Raw genomic sequence first — 22,016 nt, 5'->3', positions numbered from 1 at the left:
TAGAAGCGCTTGTTTCTTGGCTAGCAATAGCGCGGGTGCCCGCGCTACTACTATCATGCTACAACTAAAAGTTAGTAGTAGCGCGAGTAAACCCACGCTACTACTAACATTTTAGTAGTAGCGCGGGTGCAACCCGCGCTACTAGTAATGAAATAGTAGTAGCGCATCAGGTTTTTTCCCACGCTACTACTAAAAAGTTAGTAGTAGCCCGGATGCAAACCCACGCTACTACTAACGAAATAGTAGTAGCGCGTCTGGTGTTTTCCCACGCTACTACTAACTAATTAGGAATTAAAAAATCCACCAATTCCATTCTATGCATACAATTCCAACTAAAACAAACACATATTTGCAATAAACCAGCAGCATTACACATCATTACTAATCCAAGATTTATAATAAACCGGCGGCATTAGAGCACATCCTGTAAGAGCATACATAATTGTCATGGCTTTTCATGCCTTCAATTAAAACACCTACACTTCTTGCCAAGTCACTTACTCCCAGCTAGTGTAAACACAATTACAAGCAAACCAAAATGCATAAAAACACCAAACAGTGGCATCCTATCTCTCCAGATGATCCACTCCCTCTGCATCCTTGCAAGCATCTTCAGGATAAGCAAATTCGAAAAAGTCAACTTAGCATGTACTCCCTCTGTCAACTATCCAGAGTAGATATTATCCATTGCCATGGCCATGTTCAAGAAACACTAAATTAAGAATATTTCTACTCTAAATATAGGAGGCATCGGACAGAAAACAAAAGATGAGCAATATCATATGAGCAGAATAAAAAGGAGTTTGGACCATAGCATGGTTAACAATAAAATATAGTGCTCAAACAAAAGCAAGAGTGCAACACGTTGCCATGTTCCCCTTTCAAATATCAACACACTAAAAAGGCAATAAACATAAACATATAATTTTGGACTACAGCAAAAATTAGTTGCAGAAAGTCAGGAAGATTATATTGCTAAAGTATTCCATTTTCAGATGTTAGAATAGGATATTGCAAAAGCAAAATATATGAAGATCAAATACTGAAGCAGCTACAATGCCCGAATTGGCCTTTTACAGCAGGTGAGAAGCACACACTAAAACATTAACAACCGAGCACATCATATGTTTTGAAACTACCTAAATGGCACGACAACAACACTTCCTTTTAAATAGTTTGAGGAGACATGCATTTAATGGCAGCCACAACAGTATGCATCTAGATGCCCCCTTAACATAACATAATTCTAGATATAGTGCATGCACAAGAAGAGTACGCAAGTACGACCGCTCCAAACGAGCTGCTGATGATGAAAAGGAGACCACCAAAGGCTTTAAGAAACATGGTAAAGGCAATGACAGACTTGATCTGTAAACAAACAGAACAAAAGCCATAAAAAACAGGAACTAGGTGAATGGATCCTTAAAAAGGGAACAATGATGTACAACGGGGCAAGCGACCAGAAAGTATCCATACATCAATGTGTGGCACTGCCATCCCAATTCTGGTGGAGACCTGCTTGACAAAGAAGTTCCAACATGATAAATGCATAATCATTTTAACATGGATTAAATATAATTGGTTCTGTATAATAAGATAGAATATATATTTGGTTTCTTTATATCTAAGCATAAACCGATATGCCCAGTTATCATGGATTGATGCCTCAAAGAACAGTTGCATTGTCACATATCAAACAATAAATATAAGCATAAACACGTAAATTTGGACTGCAGCAAATCAGTTGCACAAACTCAACAGACATGAGCCTATCAAGTGGTTAAACAATAAGAATAACCTGCCACCACATTTGGAATCTTTCAGGAAGGTTGTTGTTAAAGCATTCCACTGTCAGATGCTACAACAAGATATTGCAGAAGCAAAATGTATGAAGATCAAACATCGAAGCAGCAACAATGCCAGATTTGGCATTTTACAACCAGTAAAATGGACACACTAAAATTGTTAAAACTACCTAAATGGCATGGCAACAATACTTCCTTTTTATTAGTTTAAGAAGACATGGTGCTGCAAGTCTACATTTAATGGCAGCCACAATAGTATGCATCTTGATACCCCCTTAACATGAAATAATTCTTGATATAGTGCATGCAGAAGAAGAGTACACACCAGTATGAACGCTCCGAACGAGCTGATGATGATGAAAAGGAGACCACCAAAGGCTTTAAGAAACACGGTAAAGGCAATGGAAGACTTGATCTGTAAACAAACAGAACAAAAGCCATCAAAACTAGGAACTAGGTGAATGGATCCTTAAACAAAAAACAATGATGTATAACGGGGCAAGCAACCAGAAAATATCCATACATCAATGTGTGGCTCTGCCATCCCAATGCTGGCGGATACCTGCTTGACAAAGAGGTTGAACTTCGGCTTCAGAGACTTTGCTGTTGTCCTCCATCGGTTCCAAACTCGTTGAACCTGCATGTACATTGGAAGAACCAAGCAGAAATTCGGCAATTAGAGAGCGATACTTGACCTGTACAGCAGCTCAGAAGCATAACACGGGCTAGCATAAGAACCAACACATCACTTTCTGTACTACTACCAGATAAAAAACTGAAATTCAAACAATAACATGGCCCTTGATATGGAAACAGTTCTGCAGGTATATACCAATAAAATGAGGTTAAACGAGAACCAACGGCAGAACGCCCAAAAAGGCCAAATGGTGAAGCTATAATGTGCCATTGGTGTCTGTACGACCAGCTTGGAAGCATAACACGGCTAACAACACTTAACTTAGAAAATCCGGCATTCAAATGCTCTGAACGAGCGACACAACACTTGATGTACCATACCATAGAAAATCCAGCATTCAAACGTAACTTAGCCCTTGGTATCGAACCAAAAACGCCAGCAGGGTGAAGCTAGCTAGCCAATTAGGCAGCAAATGATAAGCCCGGATGTCCACAGGTAAACTATGCATTCTGAAAGAGATGCCGTTCACGCCGATACGCTAGACCTGGAAGCTTCTAGACCATGCTCATGTGCTCCCCGTGCGTCTCTACATCTACGAATCACCACGGCGTGTCAAGATCTACCCTACACCGGCGAGATCTACCCAGACAGGACAGACCGAGGCACCGCCCGACCGGATCTCACCACATTCACCCACACAAACCAACCCTCGGGCGTCGCACCGACGACCAGGAGCTAGGGGCCTGGCTCCACCGCAGAGCGGTGCGTCGGCCCCGGGAGGTGGCAGGTCTGGGGCACGGACGAGATCTGGTGGGGCGAGAGGGGGGAGCGGGGAGGAGAGCGTACTCCTGGTAGGCGGGGAGGAGGAAGACAGAGGTGAAGAGCATCCTCCCGACAAAGGAGACGAACCCATCGCTGGCCCCTAACTCGCCGCTGCCGACGCCTCTGTCCCTCCACGCGCAGGGCGCCTCTAGCTCCCTGCCCGCTTCTCTGGTCCTTCGTCGTGATGACGACTGGGCTGCCCGAGGAGGGGAAGAGGAGTGGGGTGGAAGGGGGTCGGTCGCCATTGCTAGTTTTTGTTTTTTTTGTTTTGCGTCGACGGACGGACGGGAGGACGGCGCAGGAGGGGATACGGGAGGTAGTGGTTGCAGGGGGTGGAGGGTGGCCGACTGACCCGTGCGTCTTATCCACAGTAGTAGCACGGGTGTACAACACGGGCTACTGCTATCCACTTAGTAGTAGCGCGGATTTAACACCACACGCTACTACTACTGCATGTCCGAGGAGGCATGATGAAAATTATTTAGTAGTAGCGCGGATTTTTGTACCCTCGCTACTACTATGGGTTACTAGTAGCGCGTTTTTACTGCACTGGCTACTACTAAGTAGCAGTAGCGCGTGAAAAATAACCCACGCTACTAGTAAGCTCCCGTGTATAAGGTTTTCCCTATTAGTGTAATTTTGCTAGTTGGAAGCATAAGATGAAAATGCATATTCTTGGACATAACCCTGCCGTTTGGGCTATTGTGTGTATTGGCTTGCAAGGTGAATTCTTTGATGGGAGAGAACCGAACCGTGAAGCTACCGCGGAAGAGTTGAAGATGCTGCAATACAATGCTCAAGCTTGTGATATCCTCTTCAACGGATTGTGCCCCGAAGAAGTCAACAAAATCAGCCGTCTTGAGAATGCAAAGAAAATTTGGGATACTTTGATTGATATGCACGAAGGTACCGACTCCGTCAAGGAATCCAAATTGGATGTGCTTCAAAGTCAGCTTGACAAGTTTAAAATGAAGGATGGCGAAGGTGTCGCTGAAATGTACTCTAGGCTTGCTCTCGTCACAAATGAGATTGCCGGCTTAGGAAGTGAAGATATTATCGATAGATTCATCATCAAGAAGATCCTAAGAGCCTTGGATGGAAAATATGATATAGTGTGCACATTGATTCAAATGATGCCCAATTACAAAGATCTCAAGCCAACAGAAGTCATTGGAAGAATTGTTGCTCATGAGATGTCACTCAAGGATAAAGAAGAGCTTCACAACAAGTCAAGTGGTGCTTACAAAGCCTCATGTGATGCTCCTACATCATCAAGTGAGAAACAAGCCTTCAATGAGGAATTGAGCCTAATGGTGAAGAATTTCAACAAGTTCTACAAGAGTAGAAGCAAAGAAAGGAGTTCCAAGTCAAGGTCCTACAATGACAAAAGATCTTCTAGTCGTGAGCGTAATTGCTACAATTGTGGAAGACCCGAACACTACTCAAATGAGTGTAAGGCTCCCTACAAAAGAAGAGAAGACTCACCTAAAAGGAGAAGTAAAAGAGAGGAATCACCTCCAAGAGAGAGAAGTAGTAGAGATGATCGCTATGAACAAAGAACCTCTCGCAGAAGCAAGGATTCGGAAAGAAAGGACAAGTCATCAAGGAGCTACACAAAACGAAGACATCAAGCTCACGTTGGTGAATGGGTATCCGGCTCCGACTCCGACCATCACTCCGAGAGAAGTTATCACTCCGACTCCGAATATACTCAAGATGAAGGTGTTGCCGGTCTAGCACTTGTGTCAACCAACTCCTATGACATATTTGACTCTCCAAATGAAGGAATTGGAAGATACTTCATGGCTAAAGGCCCAAAGGTATCACATCCCGAGTATGTTGATTTCAATAGTGATGAAGATGATTTGCTAGGTGATGATGATTTACTTGTTGACAACTCTAGTGATGAAAACTATGATGAACTTGCTATTAATCATGCTAATCAAGATAAAATGAATGGCGATGATAAGAAGGAGATTGAGCGTCTAACTAAAGAACTAAACACTCTTAAGTTAGCTCATGAAACTACCTTAGAAGATCATCGAGAGCTATTAAAGACTCATGAGAAGCTATGCTTTGAAAAGCTCAACCTTGAGCAAGAGCATGGGTTCTTAAAGGCAATCAATGATGATCTTCGTAAGAAAAGTTCTTCTTACATTGCCAAGCGTTTACTCTTGTCTACTTACATGCCACAAGTAAAATCTAGCAACAAGAACAAGAAAGATTCTTCTTCTAGTAGTAACAATGATCATCTTAAATCCAATGTTGTTGCTTCTAGTAGTTCTCTTGATTCCATTAATGATTCTCTTAGCCAAGTTACACTTGAGCAAGAAAATAGCTTATTGAAGGGAATTATAGAGAAAGGTGTTTACAAGAGCATTGCCGGAAGTAAGCAATTTGAGGAAATTGTACGCAAGCAAGGAAGGCACTGGAAGAATCAAGGTGTTGGTTTTGAACGGAAGTTCAATGCCAATGGAGTTGAGTGGGAATAAGATCAATACCCCAAGACAAAGTTTGTTCCTCAACAAGAGAAGTATGATCCTACTTCTTTCAACGGGACACAAGCTCAAGATGATCTTACACCCCAAGACCACAAGCAAAAAGGCAAGGACAAGCTTCAAGAGGAGATTGTTGCATTTGAAGAAGCTCCCAAGGCCTTGGTCAAGTGGGTTCCCAAGACTACATCAAGTTCTACTTCATCAAGTACGACTACAACTCCAAGGATTCCCATCAAGTTGATGTGGATCCCAAAGAAGAAGAACTAGAGAGTTCTTGAGGGTTACTCCGCCAACATACTTCACTAATATCATCTTGGCAAGGACAAGTGCAAACAACTTCCATATCTTGCACTAGTTCAAGGAGTCACAAACCCTCTTTTTGGTAAGACAAGGGACAAGGTAACCTAATGCTTTCATGGACATCATCTTGTGTGAACTTCGCTCTATTTCCATGGATATCCTTGTTTGTTCCTTGTGGGACTAACCTGTGTAGGTATTGAAAGTGCAACTCACTCAAATGGATTGCTCCGAATGATCTACATCAACATGGAGCATCCACATCTTCAACATCTACATTAAGTCATCATCGACAAAACTCAAGGTTAGTTCATCTCTCTTAGGGGGGATATCACATCTAGGGGGAGCTTTACTCAAAATATTGAGCTAAAACACTCTAATGGTGTGAACACAACAATGATTTATGTAAAAGTGGTAACCCCACTTGTGCTTAAACGATGAGTATGACCTATGATCAAATGTTCTCATTTGACTCCTAAGTCAATATACTCATATATAGATGACCTAGTCATCGCCAATTGCTTGATAGATGCTAGAGTGTTTGTGCATGCTTTGTCACATATTTCATTTGCCGTTTTATTGTGTGAGCATGTTGATTGCATATTTTTATCATTCAAGGACATCCATTTGTTGCCTTGATCGTTTGTCTCTTTTTCTTTTGCCAAATGGATGGACAAGAATGCCTAAGAACTTCCTCTAGATATCTATGTTTTTCTCATCTCAAAATCTATTCATGCTACATCACAAAGTTTGATCAAGTCAGGTTCAAACCCTCTGTGTGAGGAGCACTCGAAGTCACCAATTCGTTATAGACTTAACCTTCCAAAACCTCTCTGTGCATTTCGGTCTGACCGATTCATCCTTTTCAGTCTAACCGAGTTCACTGAGTTGATCTAGGTTTTCAGTCTCGGTGCAACCGATTAGAACCTTTTGGTCACACTGAGTTGCAGTAACCGCTTGTGATCCTACATCTCGGTGCCACTGAGGTGTTCCACTCGGTCACACCGACAGGGTCAGGATATAAATACCGACGGTTCAAATTTTGGAATTTTCTCCAAAACCTCTTCGCCCGCGCGTGTCCTGCTCTGTCGTCTCGGGTCTCCGGATCGTCCTCTTGTCGCCAGTGACCTCCCGCCACTAGTCTCCGTTGCTATCAACGGAATTCTACACCGCCGTTGCCGCCGTAGCGAGCTCATCACCGAACTAGGGTATGAGTTCTAATCTTTGTGCAATTCTTACCTCCGATTCTTAGCACAAAGCAAATGCCATGTTTCTTACCACGTATGAGATCATCCTAACCAGCAAAAAGCTCCTTTAGATTAGTTTTGGTTCCAAAATTTAGGGTTAGATTTCCGTCGAACTCATCTCGGACCGACCGAGTTGTGGAAATCGGCCTCACCGGTTTGGCTTAGACCATTGCACTTGCACTTTTCGGTCTGACCGAAACTTACAAATTGGTGTGACCGAGTTCAACTCTCAGTGAAACCCTAGCAATCTCGGAGTCACCGAACTGTGTCTCGGTCTGACTGATTTCACTAGTTTAGACTCCAGAAGTTGCTTCGGTGTCACCGAGTTTAACAAATCGGTAGCTCCGAAATGCTTTCTGTGGAAAACTAAAACTAAGTTTTTGACTCGTTTGTTTGCAAAACCTCTACACTTTGTGATGCTCATCCACTCTATCTCATCTATAACTATTCACAGGGTCAGCTGTTAGTTTGCAGTGCCAGTGACTGACACAAGAGCGATTACATTAGCACCTGCAGCCACAGCATAGTAGCACCTCCAGTTGCCACTCCACCAGCTCCAACAACTTCAACAGATGCATTCGTCCTTGGAGTCCTCTTAACGCCTCCTCCCAAAGATCAAGCCTAGAGAGACGCATAGCACTATGCATTTTCAAGATTTTTGGTAACTTGTTGCCAAAGGGGGAGAAAGCGTATAGATCATAGGCTTCAAGAGAGAGAGAGCTTTGCTTCTTTTTGCTATCTCTTTTGCTTCTTGGTTGATACTTATTTGTGTGCTTGCTTGCTTGGATGATACTCTATGTTTATGTGTGTGAGATACTCGTTTGATCATGTGTTTGATCATATCATACCTTAGTGCTTATGCTTGAATGATGTTATTACTTATCTCTCATATATGATCATTCACTTTGTCTTGGTGATGAGTGCATATTATACTTTCTATCATTTTGAGCGCTCCACCAAGATATATGTGACATGGAAGAGTAACCCATGATTCTAATCGATTGTGCATTTGCATTCAAAAGCAAATTTCTAAATAATGCACAAATTTAGGGGGAGATCTTGCTTATCACATACTTCTCAAAGCGACGATGTATTATAATCTTATTATCGTTTGTTGAAGCTTTGATCTATATGTTGTCATCAATTACCAAAAAGGGGGAGAATGAAAGTGCAACTATCCCTGGGTGGTTTTGGTAATTCCTAACAACATATAGGTCATTGAACTAATGCTCTTTCAAGATGATCATTTCAGAAAGTTCAATGATTGGCATGGAATGGACTAGGAATGTGGACCCCTCAAAATGCTAAGGACATATATTGGTTCAAGCTCAAGACTCTACATTTTCATTTTAGTGATCCAAGATCACATTGAGTCCATAGGAAAAGCCAATACTATTAAAAGGGGATGAGGTGTTGCTTAATGGCTTGCTTGCTCAAAATGCTTAGTGATATGCTCCAAAAGCCCTCAACCACTTTCTCATATCCACATATGTCCCAAACCAAAAGTCAAACTCGACCCCACCAATTTGATCTATCCAGCGCCACCGAGTTCATTTGACATAGCCATAGCCAAAAACCCTAATCAGTTCGATCTCACTGATAGGGATCTCGGTCTCACCGAGATGGGATTGCAAACTCTCTGTTTCCCTTCTTAACATTTCGGTCTAACCGAGATGAGCAATCGGTCCCACCGAGTTCGCAATGCAAATTCTCTGTTTCCTTTTCGTAATGTTTCGGTCTCACCGAAATGAGCGATCGGTCCCACCGAGTTTGCCTGACCAACTCTCTGTTTGCCTATTACAGAAATCGGTCTCACTGAGTTTATATGATCGATCTCACCGAGATTACGTTATGCCCTAACCCTAACGAAATCGGTCCCACCGAGTTGACATGTCGGTCCCACCGAAAAGCCGAACGTTCACATTTTGAACTGAATTGGTCTGACCGAGTTGGAGTATTCGGTCCCACCGAGTTTGGTAAATTGTGTGTAACGGTTAGATTTTGTGTGGAGGATATATATACCCCTCCACCCACTCTTCATTCATGGAGAGAGCCATCAGAACGTGCCTACACTTGTACCATCCATTTTCTGAGAGAGAACCACCTACTCATGTGTTGAGACCAAGATATACCAATCCAACCACAAGAATCTTGATCTCTAGCCTTCCCCAAGTTGCTTTCCACTCAAATCATCTTTCCACCAAATCCAAATCTGTGAGAGAGAGTTGAGTGTTGGGGAGACTATCATTTGAAGCACAAGAGAAAGGACTTCATCATCAACACACCAGCTTTTACCTTTTGGAGAGTGGTGTCTCCTAGATTGGTTAGGTGTCACTTGGGAGCCTCCGTCAAGATTGTGGAGTTGAACCAAGGAGTTTGTACGGGCAAGGAGATCGCCTACTTCGTGAAGATCTACCCTAGTGAAGCAAGTCCTTCGTGGGCGATGCCATGGTGGGATAGACAAGGTTGCTTCTTCATGGACCCTTCGTGGGTGGAGCCCTCCGTGGACTCGCGCGGCCGTTACCCTTCATGGGTAGAAGTCTCCATCAACGTGGATGTACGATAGCACCACCTATCAGAACCACGCCAAAAATCTTCGTGTCTACATTGCGTTTGCTCCATCCAAACTCCTCCCCTTTACCTTGATATGCAATGATTTTACATTCCGCTGCTATACTCTTAGAATTGCAGGTGTAGGTTGATTGCTTGACTTGTGCTAAGTTGCTAAAATCTGCCAAGACTTAAAATTGGGAAAAGGCTAGATTTTTATTTGGTCAAGTAGTCTAATCACCCCCCTCTAGACATACTTTCGATCCTACACCTGGACAATAGAGCCGGTCAGACTAGATCAATCTACGGATCAAGGGGACGCGCTCCAACACGAGACGATGGCCATCGAGCTTGGCGCGATAAGCATAACCAAACTCGGGCCAAAAACCGAACATGGATGTCATCAGAACTTCATCGTGATGTTGCCCGATACAGAGGCGCCGCACACCCCTTGTGCTTTACCGATGAGGTAATGCAGCACCAGTTTCCAGAAGGGTTTAAGCCCGTAAACATTGAAGCATACGATGGAACGACAGATCCCGCTGTATGGATTGAAGATTTTCTTCTCCATATTCACATGGCTCGCGGCGACGACCTCCACGCCATTAAATACCTCCCCCTAAAGCTAAAGGGATGAGCCCGGCACTGGTTAAACAGCCTCCCAGAGAACTCTATTGGCAGCTGGGAAGATTTGGATGATGCCTTTCGAGACAACTTCCAAGGTACTTATGTCCGGCCACCGAACGCCGATGACCTTAGTCACATAGTCCAGCAACCCGGAGAGTCAGCCCGCAAACTCTGGACTTGGTTCTTAATTAAAAAGAACCAGATTGTTCACTGCCGGACATCAAAGCCTTAGCGACCTTTAAGCATACCGTCCATGACGAATGGCTCGCCCGACACCTCGGTCAGGAAAAGCCGAAGACTATGGCAGCTCTTACTGCACTCATGACCCGCTTCTGCACGGGCGAAGATAGCCGGTTGGCTCATAGAAGCAATAGTACAAGCGACCCTGGCACTTCGGAGGCCAGGGATGGCAACGGAAGGCCACGACGTAACAAAACAAGCATCAAAAAAATAATGATGAAACTAAAGAAACAACGGTCAACGCTGGATTCGGTGGCTCTAAACCCGGTCAGCGGAAGAAGCCATTCAAAGGAAATAGGGACGGTCCATCTAATTTAGACAAGATACTCGACAGGCCTTGTCAGATTCATGGCACCCCCGACAAGCCTGCCAACCATTCCAACAAAAACTGCTAGGTTTTTAAGCAGGCCGGTAAGTTAAATACCGAACACAAGGGGAAAAAGGGCCTCAAAGCAAGGATGATGATGAGCCCTGCCAACCGAACACAGGGGGACAGAAGAAATTTCCCCCTGATGTGAAAACAGTGAACATGATATATGTCACACATATCCCCAAGAGGGAGCGCAAGCGCGCACTAAAGGACGTCTACGCTGTAGAGCCTGTCGCCCCAAAGTTTAACCCGTGGTCGGCTTGTCCGATCACCTTCGATCGCAGGGACCACCCAACCAGTATCCAGCACGGAGGTTCGGCGGCCCTGGTACTTGACCCAATCATTGATGGATATCATCTCACTCGGGTCCTTATGGAGGGTGGCAGCAGCCTTAACTTGATTTATCAAGATACTGTCCGTAAAATGGGTATTGACCCTTCAAGAATCAAGCCTAGTAACACCACCTTTAAAAGAGTGATACCCGTCGTAGAGGCCCGCTGCACGGGCTCATTAATATTGGAAGTAGTCTTCCGTTCACCGGATAACTTCCGAAACGAAGACTTGATCTTCGACATTGTCCCCTTTCGCAACGGTTATCACGAGTTGCTCGGACGAACTGCCTTGGCCCGTTTCAATGCAGTCCCGCACTATGCGTATTTAAAGCTCAAAATGCCCGGACCGCGCGACGTTATCACAGTCAATGGAAACATGGAGCGCTCCCTCCGTACCGAGGAGCACACCGTGGCCCTTGCAGCCGAGGTGCAGAGCGGCCTCATCAAGCCGAACACTTCATCGGTCATCAAGACCCCGGACACTGCTAAGCGAGTCCGGCCTACTCTGCAGATTGACAGCTCGGTGGATCTAGAGCTGGACTAGCAGTTTCTCCTCCGTTGATTGCCCCATAAAACCGCGGCATATGTACCGCGTGTGCATAATTCCGCACTTAAAATACCTTGGGAAACGACGGAGGCACACTGCGGACAAGGTCTATAGTGCGGCTTGACCCTATTTGGACCTTAACCTTTTTTCCTTCCTTTTTTCTCTCATATTACAGGTTCATTAAAACCTAGCTACCCTACGGTCGCGCAAGGGCTCTTTTCCAGGCCCCTTTTTGTATAAACGACCGTCGACTGCTCCCCTCAAAGGATTTTTTACCAAGGAAAAATGGCGCAGGCGTGCAGTAGGGCATCAATGGGATCTTCAAGACTACCTTTTCTTTTTAGGCCCTGTGTACAGCTTCCCTTGTGTACTAATTCTCGGCATGTAAAATAGCCTTGATGTTTATGGCATTATCTGTAATAGCACGTCTTGACATATTAATCAGAGTATAAAGGAAACATTTTATTGCCAACCCCTGTTCGGTATTGGTTTATTTTACCATCTGTATTCTCTCCTTGCTTCAGATTGCCACATATACTTTGGTCCGGCCTGAATGTCGGGGGCTCTATTCGGCCACGTATATTTTCAAAAGTCCAAACACTTCTAGGGTATACTTCGATGTCCCGAATATTGCATTATATGTATCAACTCCGAATCATGTCTTTGCTCTATAGTTGGGTTGCCCGGCTCTTGTGACAACCACCTTACGTTCCGCTAGTTCGGCTAAGGTAGTAAAGGGAGAACTACTGCGATTGTGTTTCTGGTTCGTCCGGTCAAACACCTTAGTAGAGAAAGCCAAAAACTGACTGTCATGATATGGCGAGAGCTGGTCGGCGATTCGGTGACTTACTACAAATCTTTCATGATTTGCTCCGTGTTACACGAAGGGCTATTCTTCGTCCAGCCAAGCGACAAACGCATCCTAGTTCAGACGGCCGCATACGCACCAGGGGCTAGTACTTAGCCCCACCGTCAAACTCCTATGGCTAAGTGAAAGTAATAAAGCCACATAGTCTGATTGCCTGGTTTGCTGCGTAGACACCTCCTTTAAGGACCAAGAAGTTGGGTCAAGTGTGATAACGCGCTATACCGAACATCCCCATAGCATCTCCGTGGGGGCTGAAGCCGACGACTGGCAAACTTTCAGAATTAAAACGGCCGCACAAGAGGAAAATAATTCCAGATAAAGGCATAAATATATTAGAAGCCTTAGTTCATAAAACAAAGTTTGGACAGCCCTGATACATTTACTCAAATATAACATCCTTTGAGCATTGACCCTCTACTATTCGGGCACCCGCTAGGACATCTTCAAAGTACCTCTCTGGCTTGCGGTGGTCCTTGCCTTCTGGCGGGCCTGCGGTTGCCACGTCGGTGGCCTTCATCTTCACCCAGTGCATCTTGACACGGGCAAAGGCCATCCGCGCACCCTCTATGCACGCCGAGCGCTTCACAGCTTCGACTCGGGGCAGCGCATCGATGAGTCGCCTCACCAAGCCGAAGTAGCCGCTAGGAATGGGTTCAGCTGGCCAAAGTCGGACTATGATATCCTTCATGGCCAAGCTGGACATCCTATGCAGCTCCGACAGTTGCTTCATCTAGTTGTTCAACAGCGTCAGGTGCTCCAGCGCCAGGAACTGTGACCAGAACAGCTTCTCGGTCGAGTTCCCCTCCTGGGCTCGGAAGAACTGTGTGGCGTCGGCGGCACTACTCGGAAGATCCGCAAAGGCGGTTGGAGAACTCCACAGTCGAGTGAGCAAGGCATATCTTTGACCCCCAAATATACTCTGCAAAAGAAAGGGCTTACCGGCCGCTATCTGTTCGGCCTGCCGGATCTACTCACGAGCACCCCGGGACTCAGTCCGCGCCTCTTTGGCCTCTTGGAGGGCTTTGGCGAGTTCGGCTGCTTGGGCCGTAGTCTTCTCCTCCAAGGCCTCGCACTGGCCGATGGCGTCATTCAGCTCTTGCTCCACTTCGGGCACCCTCTCTTCATGCTGGCGGCACGCGACCTATTCGGTCTTTAATTCCGTAGCCGCTTTGTCAGCGACTGCTTTATTCGCCTTCGCCTCCTCCTTGGCTTGGGCAAGGGCGCTCTTGAGGGTCTCGACCTCGGCCGCGCCAGCTGCACACATCATCACAACAGTACATGACTTAAACTATGAATTTGCATATCACTTCAGGTATATGATCAACCTTTTAAAAGTACACGCATACCTTGCATCTCATCGAACCGCTTGTTAATACAGTCGATTTCATCATCAGCCAACTTCAGTTTCCGATTAAGCTCGGAAACTTCGGCAGCCTGGCACTACAAAAAAATACACTTCCGTGATGATACGTGTTTGTCACAGTAGGTCACGTTTTCTATCATGCATGTACATCCATGATGATTTTATGACAGAATCAAGATAGTCATACCTGTGTTGTCGTAGAAGTGTTCCATGACATTACCAAAATTATCATCACGGAAGTGTTCACTTCCATGAAGATAAATCGCGCGTCATAGAAGTGCTTTCGTCAAGGGTGACCGACACATGGCATCGACCGTAACGGGTCGCCGTTAAGCTACCGGGTCCGGTTTTGGATCCGATAACCTGTTAACAGCCCGAACCAATGGGGATTTTCCACGTGTAAAATTCTCATTGGCCGGAGGAAACACGTGTTTGCTCACCGTTGGGACATATGTCATCCCCTCATTGGACAGGAGGCGCCTATGATACGTTGACACGTGGCACAGCCCAACACAGGCCCATTCCGATGAAAAGGCTGGCCCAGCTAAAGGCCCACCATGTTTTTTCAGACACTAGTGGGCTGGCCCGTTAACAGCCTGCCATGTTTTGGGCCAAATTGATCTTGCTGATCGGGCCTGTTCACAGCCTGCCGTATTTTGGGCCAAATTACAGCCCATATCGGATTAGGCCCGTTAACAAACCACTGTTATTTTGGGCCCAATTTCAGACAGGTTTGTATTTCAGCCTATTAAATACGTGCCTTGCTGCCCCTACTGTCACTGGGAAAGGACACCGCAAGATTGAACCCAAAGCTAAGCACTTCTCCCATTGCAAGAAAGATCAATCTAGTAGGCCAAACCAAACTGATAATTCGAAGAGACTTGCAAAGATAACCAATCATACATAAAAGAATTCAGAGAAGATTCAAATATTGTTCATAGATAAACTTGATCGTAAACCCACAATTCAACGGTCTCAACAAACACACCGCAAAAGAAGATTACATCGAATAGGCTATGGACCCGAAAGGAGAACATTGTATTGAGATCCAAAAAGAGAGAAGAAGCCATCTAGCTAATAACTATGGACCCGAAGGTCTGAGGTAAACTACTCACACATCATCGAAGAGGCTATGGTGTTGATGTAGAAGCCCTCCGTGATCGATGCCCCTCCGGCGGAGCTCCGGAACAGGCCCCAAGATGGGATCTCACGGGTACAGAAGGTTGCGGTGGTGGAATTAGGTTTTTGGCTCCGTATCTGGTAGTTTGGGGGTACATAGGTATATATAGGAGGAAGGAGTTCGTCGGTGGAGCAACAGGGGGCCCATGAGCCCAGGGGGTAGGCGCGCCCCCTACCTCGTGCCCTCCTGGTTGATGTCTTGACGTAGGGTCCAAGTCCTCTGGATCACGTTCGTTCCGAAAATCACGTTCCCGAAGGTTTCATTCCGTTTGGACTCTGTTTGATATTCTTTTTCTGCGAAACTCTGAAATAGGAAAAAAACAACAATTCTGGGTTGGGCCTCCGGTTAATAGGTTAGTCCCAAAAATAATATAAAAGTGTATAATAAAGCCCAATAATGTGCAAAACAGAATATAATATAGCATGGAACAATCAAAAATTATAGATACGTTGGAGACGTATCAAGCATCCCCAAGCTTAATTCCTGCTCGTCCTCGAGTAGGTAAATGATAAAAACAGAATTTTTGATGTGGAATGCTACTTGGCATACTTTCAATGTAATTCTTCTTAATTGTGGTATGAATATTCAGATCCGAAAGATTCAAGATAAAAGTTCAATATTGACATAAAAATAATAATACTTCAAGCATACTAACTAAGCAATTATGTCTTCTCAAAATAACATGGCCAAAGAAAGTTCATCCCTACAAAATCATATAGTTTAGTCATGCTCCATTTTCGTCACACAAGAATGCTCTCATCATGCACAACCCCGATGACAAGCCAAGCAATTGTTTCATACTTTAGTAATCTCAAACTTCTTCAACTTTCACGCAATACATGAGCGTGAGCCATGGATATAGCACTATGGGTGGAATAGAATATAATGATGGGGGTTATGTGGAGAAGACAAAAAAAGGAGAAAGTCTCACATCAAAGAGGCTAATCAATGAGCTATGGAGATGCCCATCGATTGATGTTAATGCAAGGAGTAGGGATTGCCATGCAACGGATGCACTAGAGCTATAAATATAAGAAAGCTCAACAAAAGAAACTAAGTGGGTGTGCATCCAACTTGCTTGCTCATGAAGACCTAGGGCACTTGAGGAGGCCCATTGTTGGAATATACAAGCCAAGTTCTATAATGAAAAATTCCCACTAGTATATGAAAGTGACAAAACAAGAGACTCTCTATCATGAAGATCATGGTGCTACTTTGAAGCACAAGTGTGGAAAAAGGATAGTAGCACTGTCCCTTCTCTCTTTTTCTCTCTTTTTTTGGGCCTTCTTCCTTTTTTATGGCCTTTCTCTTTTTTTATTCCTCACTTGGGACAATGCTCTAGAAAATGATGATCATCACACTTCTATTTATTTACAACTCAATGATTACAACTCGATACTAGAACAAAATATGAATCTATATGAATGCCTCCGGCGGTGTACCGGGATGGGCAATGAATCAAGAGTGACATGTACGAAAATTATGCATGGTGGCTTTGCCACAAATACTATGTCAACTACATGATCATGCAAAGCAACATGACAATGATGAACGTGTCATGATAAACGGAACGGTGGAAAGTTGCATGGCAATATATCTCGGAATGGCTATGGAAATGCCATAATAGGTAGGTATGGTGACTGTTTTGAGGAAGATATCATGAGGTTTATGTGTGAAAGAGCGTATCATATCACGGGGTTTGGATGCACCGGCGAAGTTTGCACCAACTCTCAATGTGAGAAAGGGCAATGCACGGTACCGAAGAGGCTAGCAATGATGGAAAGGTGAGAGTGCGTATAATCCATGGACTCAACATTAGTCATAAAGAACTCACATACTTATTGCAAAAATCTACAAGTCATCAAAAAACAAGCAATATGCGCATGCTCCTAGGGGGATAGATTTGTAGGAAAAGACCATCGCTCGTCCCCGACCGCCACTCATAAGGAAGACACTCAAAGAACACCTCATGTTTCAAATTTGTTACATAACGTTTACCATACGTGCATGCTACGGGACTTGCAAGCTTCAACACAAGTATTTCTCAAATTCATAACTACTCAACTAGCACAACTTTGATATCTCTACCTCCATGTCTCAAAACAATCATCAAGCATCAAACTTCCCTTAGTATTCAACACACTCATAAGAAAGTTTTTACTAGTCTTGAATACCTAGCATATTAGGATTATTTAAGCAAATTACCATGCTGTTTAAGGCTCTCAAAATAATCTAAGTGAAGCATGAGAGATCAATAGTTTCTATAAAACAAATCCACCACCGTGCTCTAAAAGATATAAGTGAAGTACTAGAGCAAAAACTATATAACTCAAAAGATATAAGTGAAGCACATAGAGTATTCTAATAATTTCCGAATCATGTGTGTCTCTCTCAAAAGGTGTGTACAGCAAAGATGATTGTGGTAAACTAAAAAATAAAGACTCAAATCATACAAGACGCTCCAAGCAAAACACATATCATGTGGTGAATAAAAATATAGCTCCAAGTAAAGTTACCGATGGAAGTAGACGAAAGAGGGGATGCCTTCCGGGGCATCCCCAAGCTTTGGCTTTTAGGTGTCCTTAGATTATCTTGGAGGTGCCATGGGAATCCCCAAGCTTAGGCTCTTGCCACTCCTTGTTCCATAATCCATCAAATCTTTCACCCAAAACTTGAAAACTTCACAACACAAAACTCAGCAGAAAATCTCGTGAGCTCCGTTAGCGAAAGAAAACAAAAGACCACTTCAAGGTACTGTAATGAACTCATTATTTATTTATATTGGTGTTAAACCTACCGTATTCCAACTTCTCTATGGTTTATAAACTATTTTACTAGCCATAGATTCATCAAAATAAGCAAACAACACACGAAAAACAGAATCTGTCAAAAACAGAACAGTCTGTAGTAATCTGTAGATAACGCAAACTTCTGGAACTCCAAAACTTCAGCCAAAATAGGACGAGCTAGACAATTTGTTTATTTATCAGAAGCAATTGGAATCAATATTGTATCACGTTCTGGTGATTTTTAACAATTGTTTTCGTGAACAGAAAGTTTCTGGAATTTACAGCTAGATCAAATAACTATCATCCAAGAAGATCCTATAGGTTTAACTTGGCACAAACACTAATTAAAACATAAAAACAAATCTAACCAGAGGCTAGAACAAATATTTATTCCTAAACAGAAGCAAAAAGCAAAAAAACTAAAAATAAAATTGGGTTGCCTCCCAACAAGCGCTATCGTTTAACGCCCCTAGCTAGGCATAGATAATTTTAATGATGCTCGCATGAGAAACAAGAATTGAAGCACAAACAGAGCATCATGAAACACGTGACAAACGCATCTAAGTCTAACATAATTCCTATGCATAGGCATCTTATAGGCAAACAAATTATCATAGCAAGCAAAAACTAGCATATGCAAGGAAGCGGAAAGAAACAATAGCAATCTCAACATAACGAGAGGTAATTTATTATCATGAAAATTTCTACGACCATATTTTCCTCTCTCATATAATTACATGTGGGATCATAAGAAAATTCAACAAAATAGCTATCACATAAAATATTTTCAACATGATCCACATGCATGCAAAGTTGACACTCTTCCGAAATAGTGGGATTAACATTAACTAAAGTCATGACCTCTCCAAACCCACTTTTATCAAAAATTTCATAAGATTGAATATTCTCCAAATATGTGGGATCTAAAGTTGACACTCTTCCAAACCCACTTTCAATATTATTGCAAACAATATTATCAATCTCATATTCATCATGGGGATTAAATAAATTTTCAAGATCATAAGAAGAATCACCCCAATCATGATCATTGCAACAAGTAGTGGACATAGAAAAACTAGCATCCCCAAGCTTAGGGTTTTGCATATTATTAGCACAATTGACATCAAGAGAATTTGTAGTAAAATCATTGAAATCATGCTTTTCATCGAGGGAACTATCAAGCATGGGTGCAATAGCAACAATCTCATTTTTAACATAAGGAACTATAGCAAATTCATCTTCATAAATATTGGCATCATGGCCACAAGAATAGCAAGCATCATGTTCATCAAGGGATATTTCAACCAAATCATCGGAATCATCATTATCTATAGATTCATGCATATCATTATTTTCTTCCAAAGCAACGGTCATTCTTTCAATAAATTCTTGGACATAGACATTATGAGCAAAGTTTTCATTGCAATATTTAAGTATGACGGAATTTTCAGATTTGTTGAGAGTAAAATCATACTTTTCAATCAAAGAAGCAACTTCATGAGCACCCTTAAAAACGACAAATTCTTCAATTTGTTCGATATCATCGTAGCTATAAACACCCTTTGCATAAGAAGATAAGCTTTCATTATCATTGAACTCACATAGGTAGGGAAGGTGTTTTTTAGGGTTCTTAGAGCAACAAGTAAAATCACAAATTTCACAAAGATTCCAAGCATAGCATAGCAAACTATTTACATGATACCATAAGAGCTTCCCTTTTTCAGACAAACGATGACGCAAAAAATGAGCATGCTCATCTAAAGATTTCCCATCAACTAGGCTAATTGGGGTTTCAGCACGAGCGCATAAAGATCGAAGATGATCCAAGTAGAACACTTTAAGTGGATCCATATCAATAGATTTTCAGCAAGCGAAGATGCAAGCATATAGAAGGCACAAGGAAACACAAACAAAGATACATACGGGAAGAAGGCGAACGAAAAAGAGAGGGCGAATAAAACGGCAAGGGTGAAGTGGGGGAGAGGAAAACGTGAGGCAAATGGCAAATAATGTAATGCGGGAGATAAGGGTTTGTGATGGGTACTTGGTATGTTGACTTTTGCGTAGACTCCCCGGCAACGGCGCCAGAAATCCTTCTTGCTACCTCTTGAGCACTGCGTTGGTTTTCCCTTGAAGAGGAAAGGGTGATGCAGCAAAGTAGTGTAAGTATTTCCCTCAGTTTTTGAGAACCAAGGTATCAATCCAGTAGGAGGCCACGCACGAGTCCCTCGCACCTACACAAACAAATAAATCCTCGCAACCAACGCGATAAGGGGTTGTCAATCCCTACACGGCCACTTACGAGAGTGAGATCTGATAGATACGATAAGATAATATTTTTGGTATTTTATGATAAAGATGCAAAGTAAAATAAAAGCAAAATAAAAGGCAATGGAAATAGCTTGTTGTTGGAAGATTAATATGATGGAAAATAGACCCGGGGGCCATAGGTTTCACTAGTGGCTTCTCTCAAGAGCATAAGTATTTACGGTGGGTGAACAAATTACTGTTGAGCAATTGACAGAATTGAACATAGTTATGAGAATATCTAGGTATGATCATGTATATAGGCATCACGTCCGAGACAAGTAGACCGACTCCTGCCTGCATCTGCTACTATTACTCCACACATCGACCGCTGTCCAGCATGCATCTAGAGTATTAAGTTCATAAGAACAGAGTAACGCTTTAAGCAAGATGACATGATGTAGAGGGATAAACTCATGCAATATGATATAAACCCCATCTTGTTATCCTCGATGGCAGCAATACAATACGTGCCTTGCTGCCCCTACTGTCACTGGGAAAGAACACCGCAAGATTGAACCCAAAGCTAAGCACTTCTCCCATTGCAAGAAAGATCAATCTAGTAGGCCAAACCAAACTGATAATTCAAAGAGACTTGCAAAGATAACCAGTCATACATAAAAGAATTCAGAGAAGATTCAAATATTGTTCATAGATAAACTTGATCATAAACCCACAATTCATCGGTCTCAACAAACACACCGCAAAAGAAGATTACATCGAATAGATCTCCACAAGAGAGGGGGAGAACATTGTATTGAGATCCAAAAGGAGAGAAGAAGCCATCTAGCTAATAACTATGGACCCGAAGGTCTGAGGTAAACTACTCACACATCATCGGAGAGGCTATGGTGTTGATGTAGAAGCCCTCCGTGATCGATGCCCCCTCCGGCGGAGCTGCGGAACAGGCCCCAAGATGGGATCTCACGGGTACAGAAGGTTGCGGCGGTGGAATTAGGTTTTTGGCTCCGTATCTGGTAGTTTGGGGGTACGTAGGTATATATAGGAGGAAGGAGTACGTCGATGGAGCAACAGGGGGCCCACGAGGGTGGAGGGCGCCCCCCTACCTCGTGCCCTCCTGGTTGATGTCTTGACGTAGGGTCCAAGTCCTCTGGATCATGTTCGTTCCGAAAATCACGTTCTCGAAGGTTTCATTCCGTTTGGACTCCGTTTGACATTCTTTTTCTGCAGAACTCTGAAATAGGCAAAAAACAGCAATTCTGGGTTGGGCCTCCAGTTAATAGGTTAGTCCCAAAAATAATATAAAAGTGTATAATAAAGCCCAATAATGTCCAAAACAGAATATAATATAGCATGGAACAATAAAAAATTATAGATACGTTGGAGACGTATCAACAACAGGTACTTACATGAGCAATCCAAAACTTCATAACCATTGTGTTAATTCTACATTTATCTTATAATTTCAAGCAAAGGGAGGATAAAGAAGCGAACATTACAGTGATGCTACATAATCAAACAAAAATGAGTGTAAGTATGCTGACAAAGGGCAAGAGGTACTGAGAAGAGCAGCGCA

At 43.2% G+C, this 22,016-nt stretch overlaps 1 protein-coding gene across 1 annotated transcript in view; it reads right to left on the bottom strand.

The window, feature by feature from the left end:
* Positions 1-948: 948 nt before the first annotated feature.
* The window catches only part of LOC109739595 (uncharacterized), a 31,235-nt gene continuing 10,167 nt past the window's right edge, over positions 949-22,016 (bottom strand). Inside the window, exons 2-8 of the mRNA XM_073503942.1 lie at positions 14,187-14,280; positions 14,033-14,094; positions 3,289-3,624; positions 2,368-2,442; positions 2,131-2,220; positions 1,477-1,515; positions 949-1,368 (exon numbers count right to left, since the gene is read on the bottom strand). Of these exons, the coding sequence (XP_073360043.1) occupies positions 1,231-1,368; positions 1,477-1,515; positions 2,131-2,220; positions 2,368-2,442; positions 3,289-3,624; positions 14,033-14,094; positions 14,187-14,280 (834 nt within the window). The 3' untranslated portion in view covers positions 949-1,230. The remainder of the gene's footprint in view (positions 1,369-1,476; positions 1,516-2,130; positions 2,221-2,367; positions 2,443-3,288; positions 3,625-14,032; positions 14,095-14,186; positions 14,281-22,016) is intronic.

The sequence above is a fragment of the Aegilops tauschii genome, chromosome 7, assembly GCF_002575655.3.
Source record: "Aegilops tauschii subsp. strangulata cultivar AL8/78 chromosome 7, Aet v6.0, whole genome shotgun sequence".
NCBI lineage: Eukaryota > Viridiplantae > Streptophyta > Magnoliopsida > Poales > Poaceae > Aegilops > Aegilops tauschii.
The sequence above is the reverse complement of the archived record's forward strand: the minus strand, read 5'-3'. Positions and strand labels throughout refer to the sequence as shown.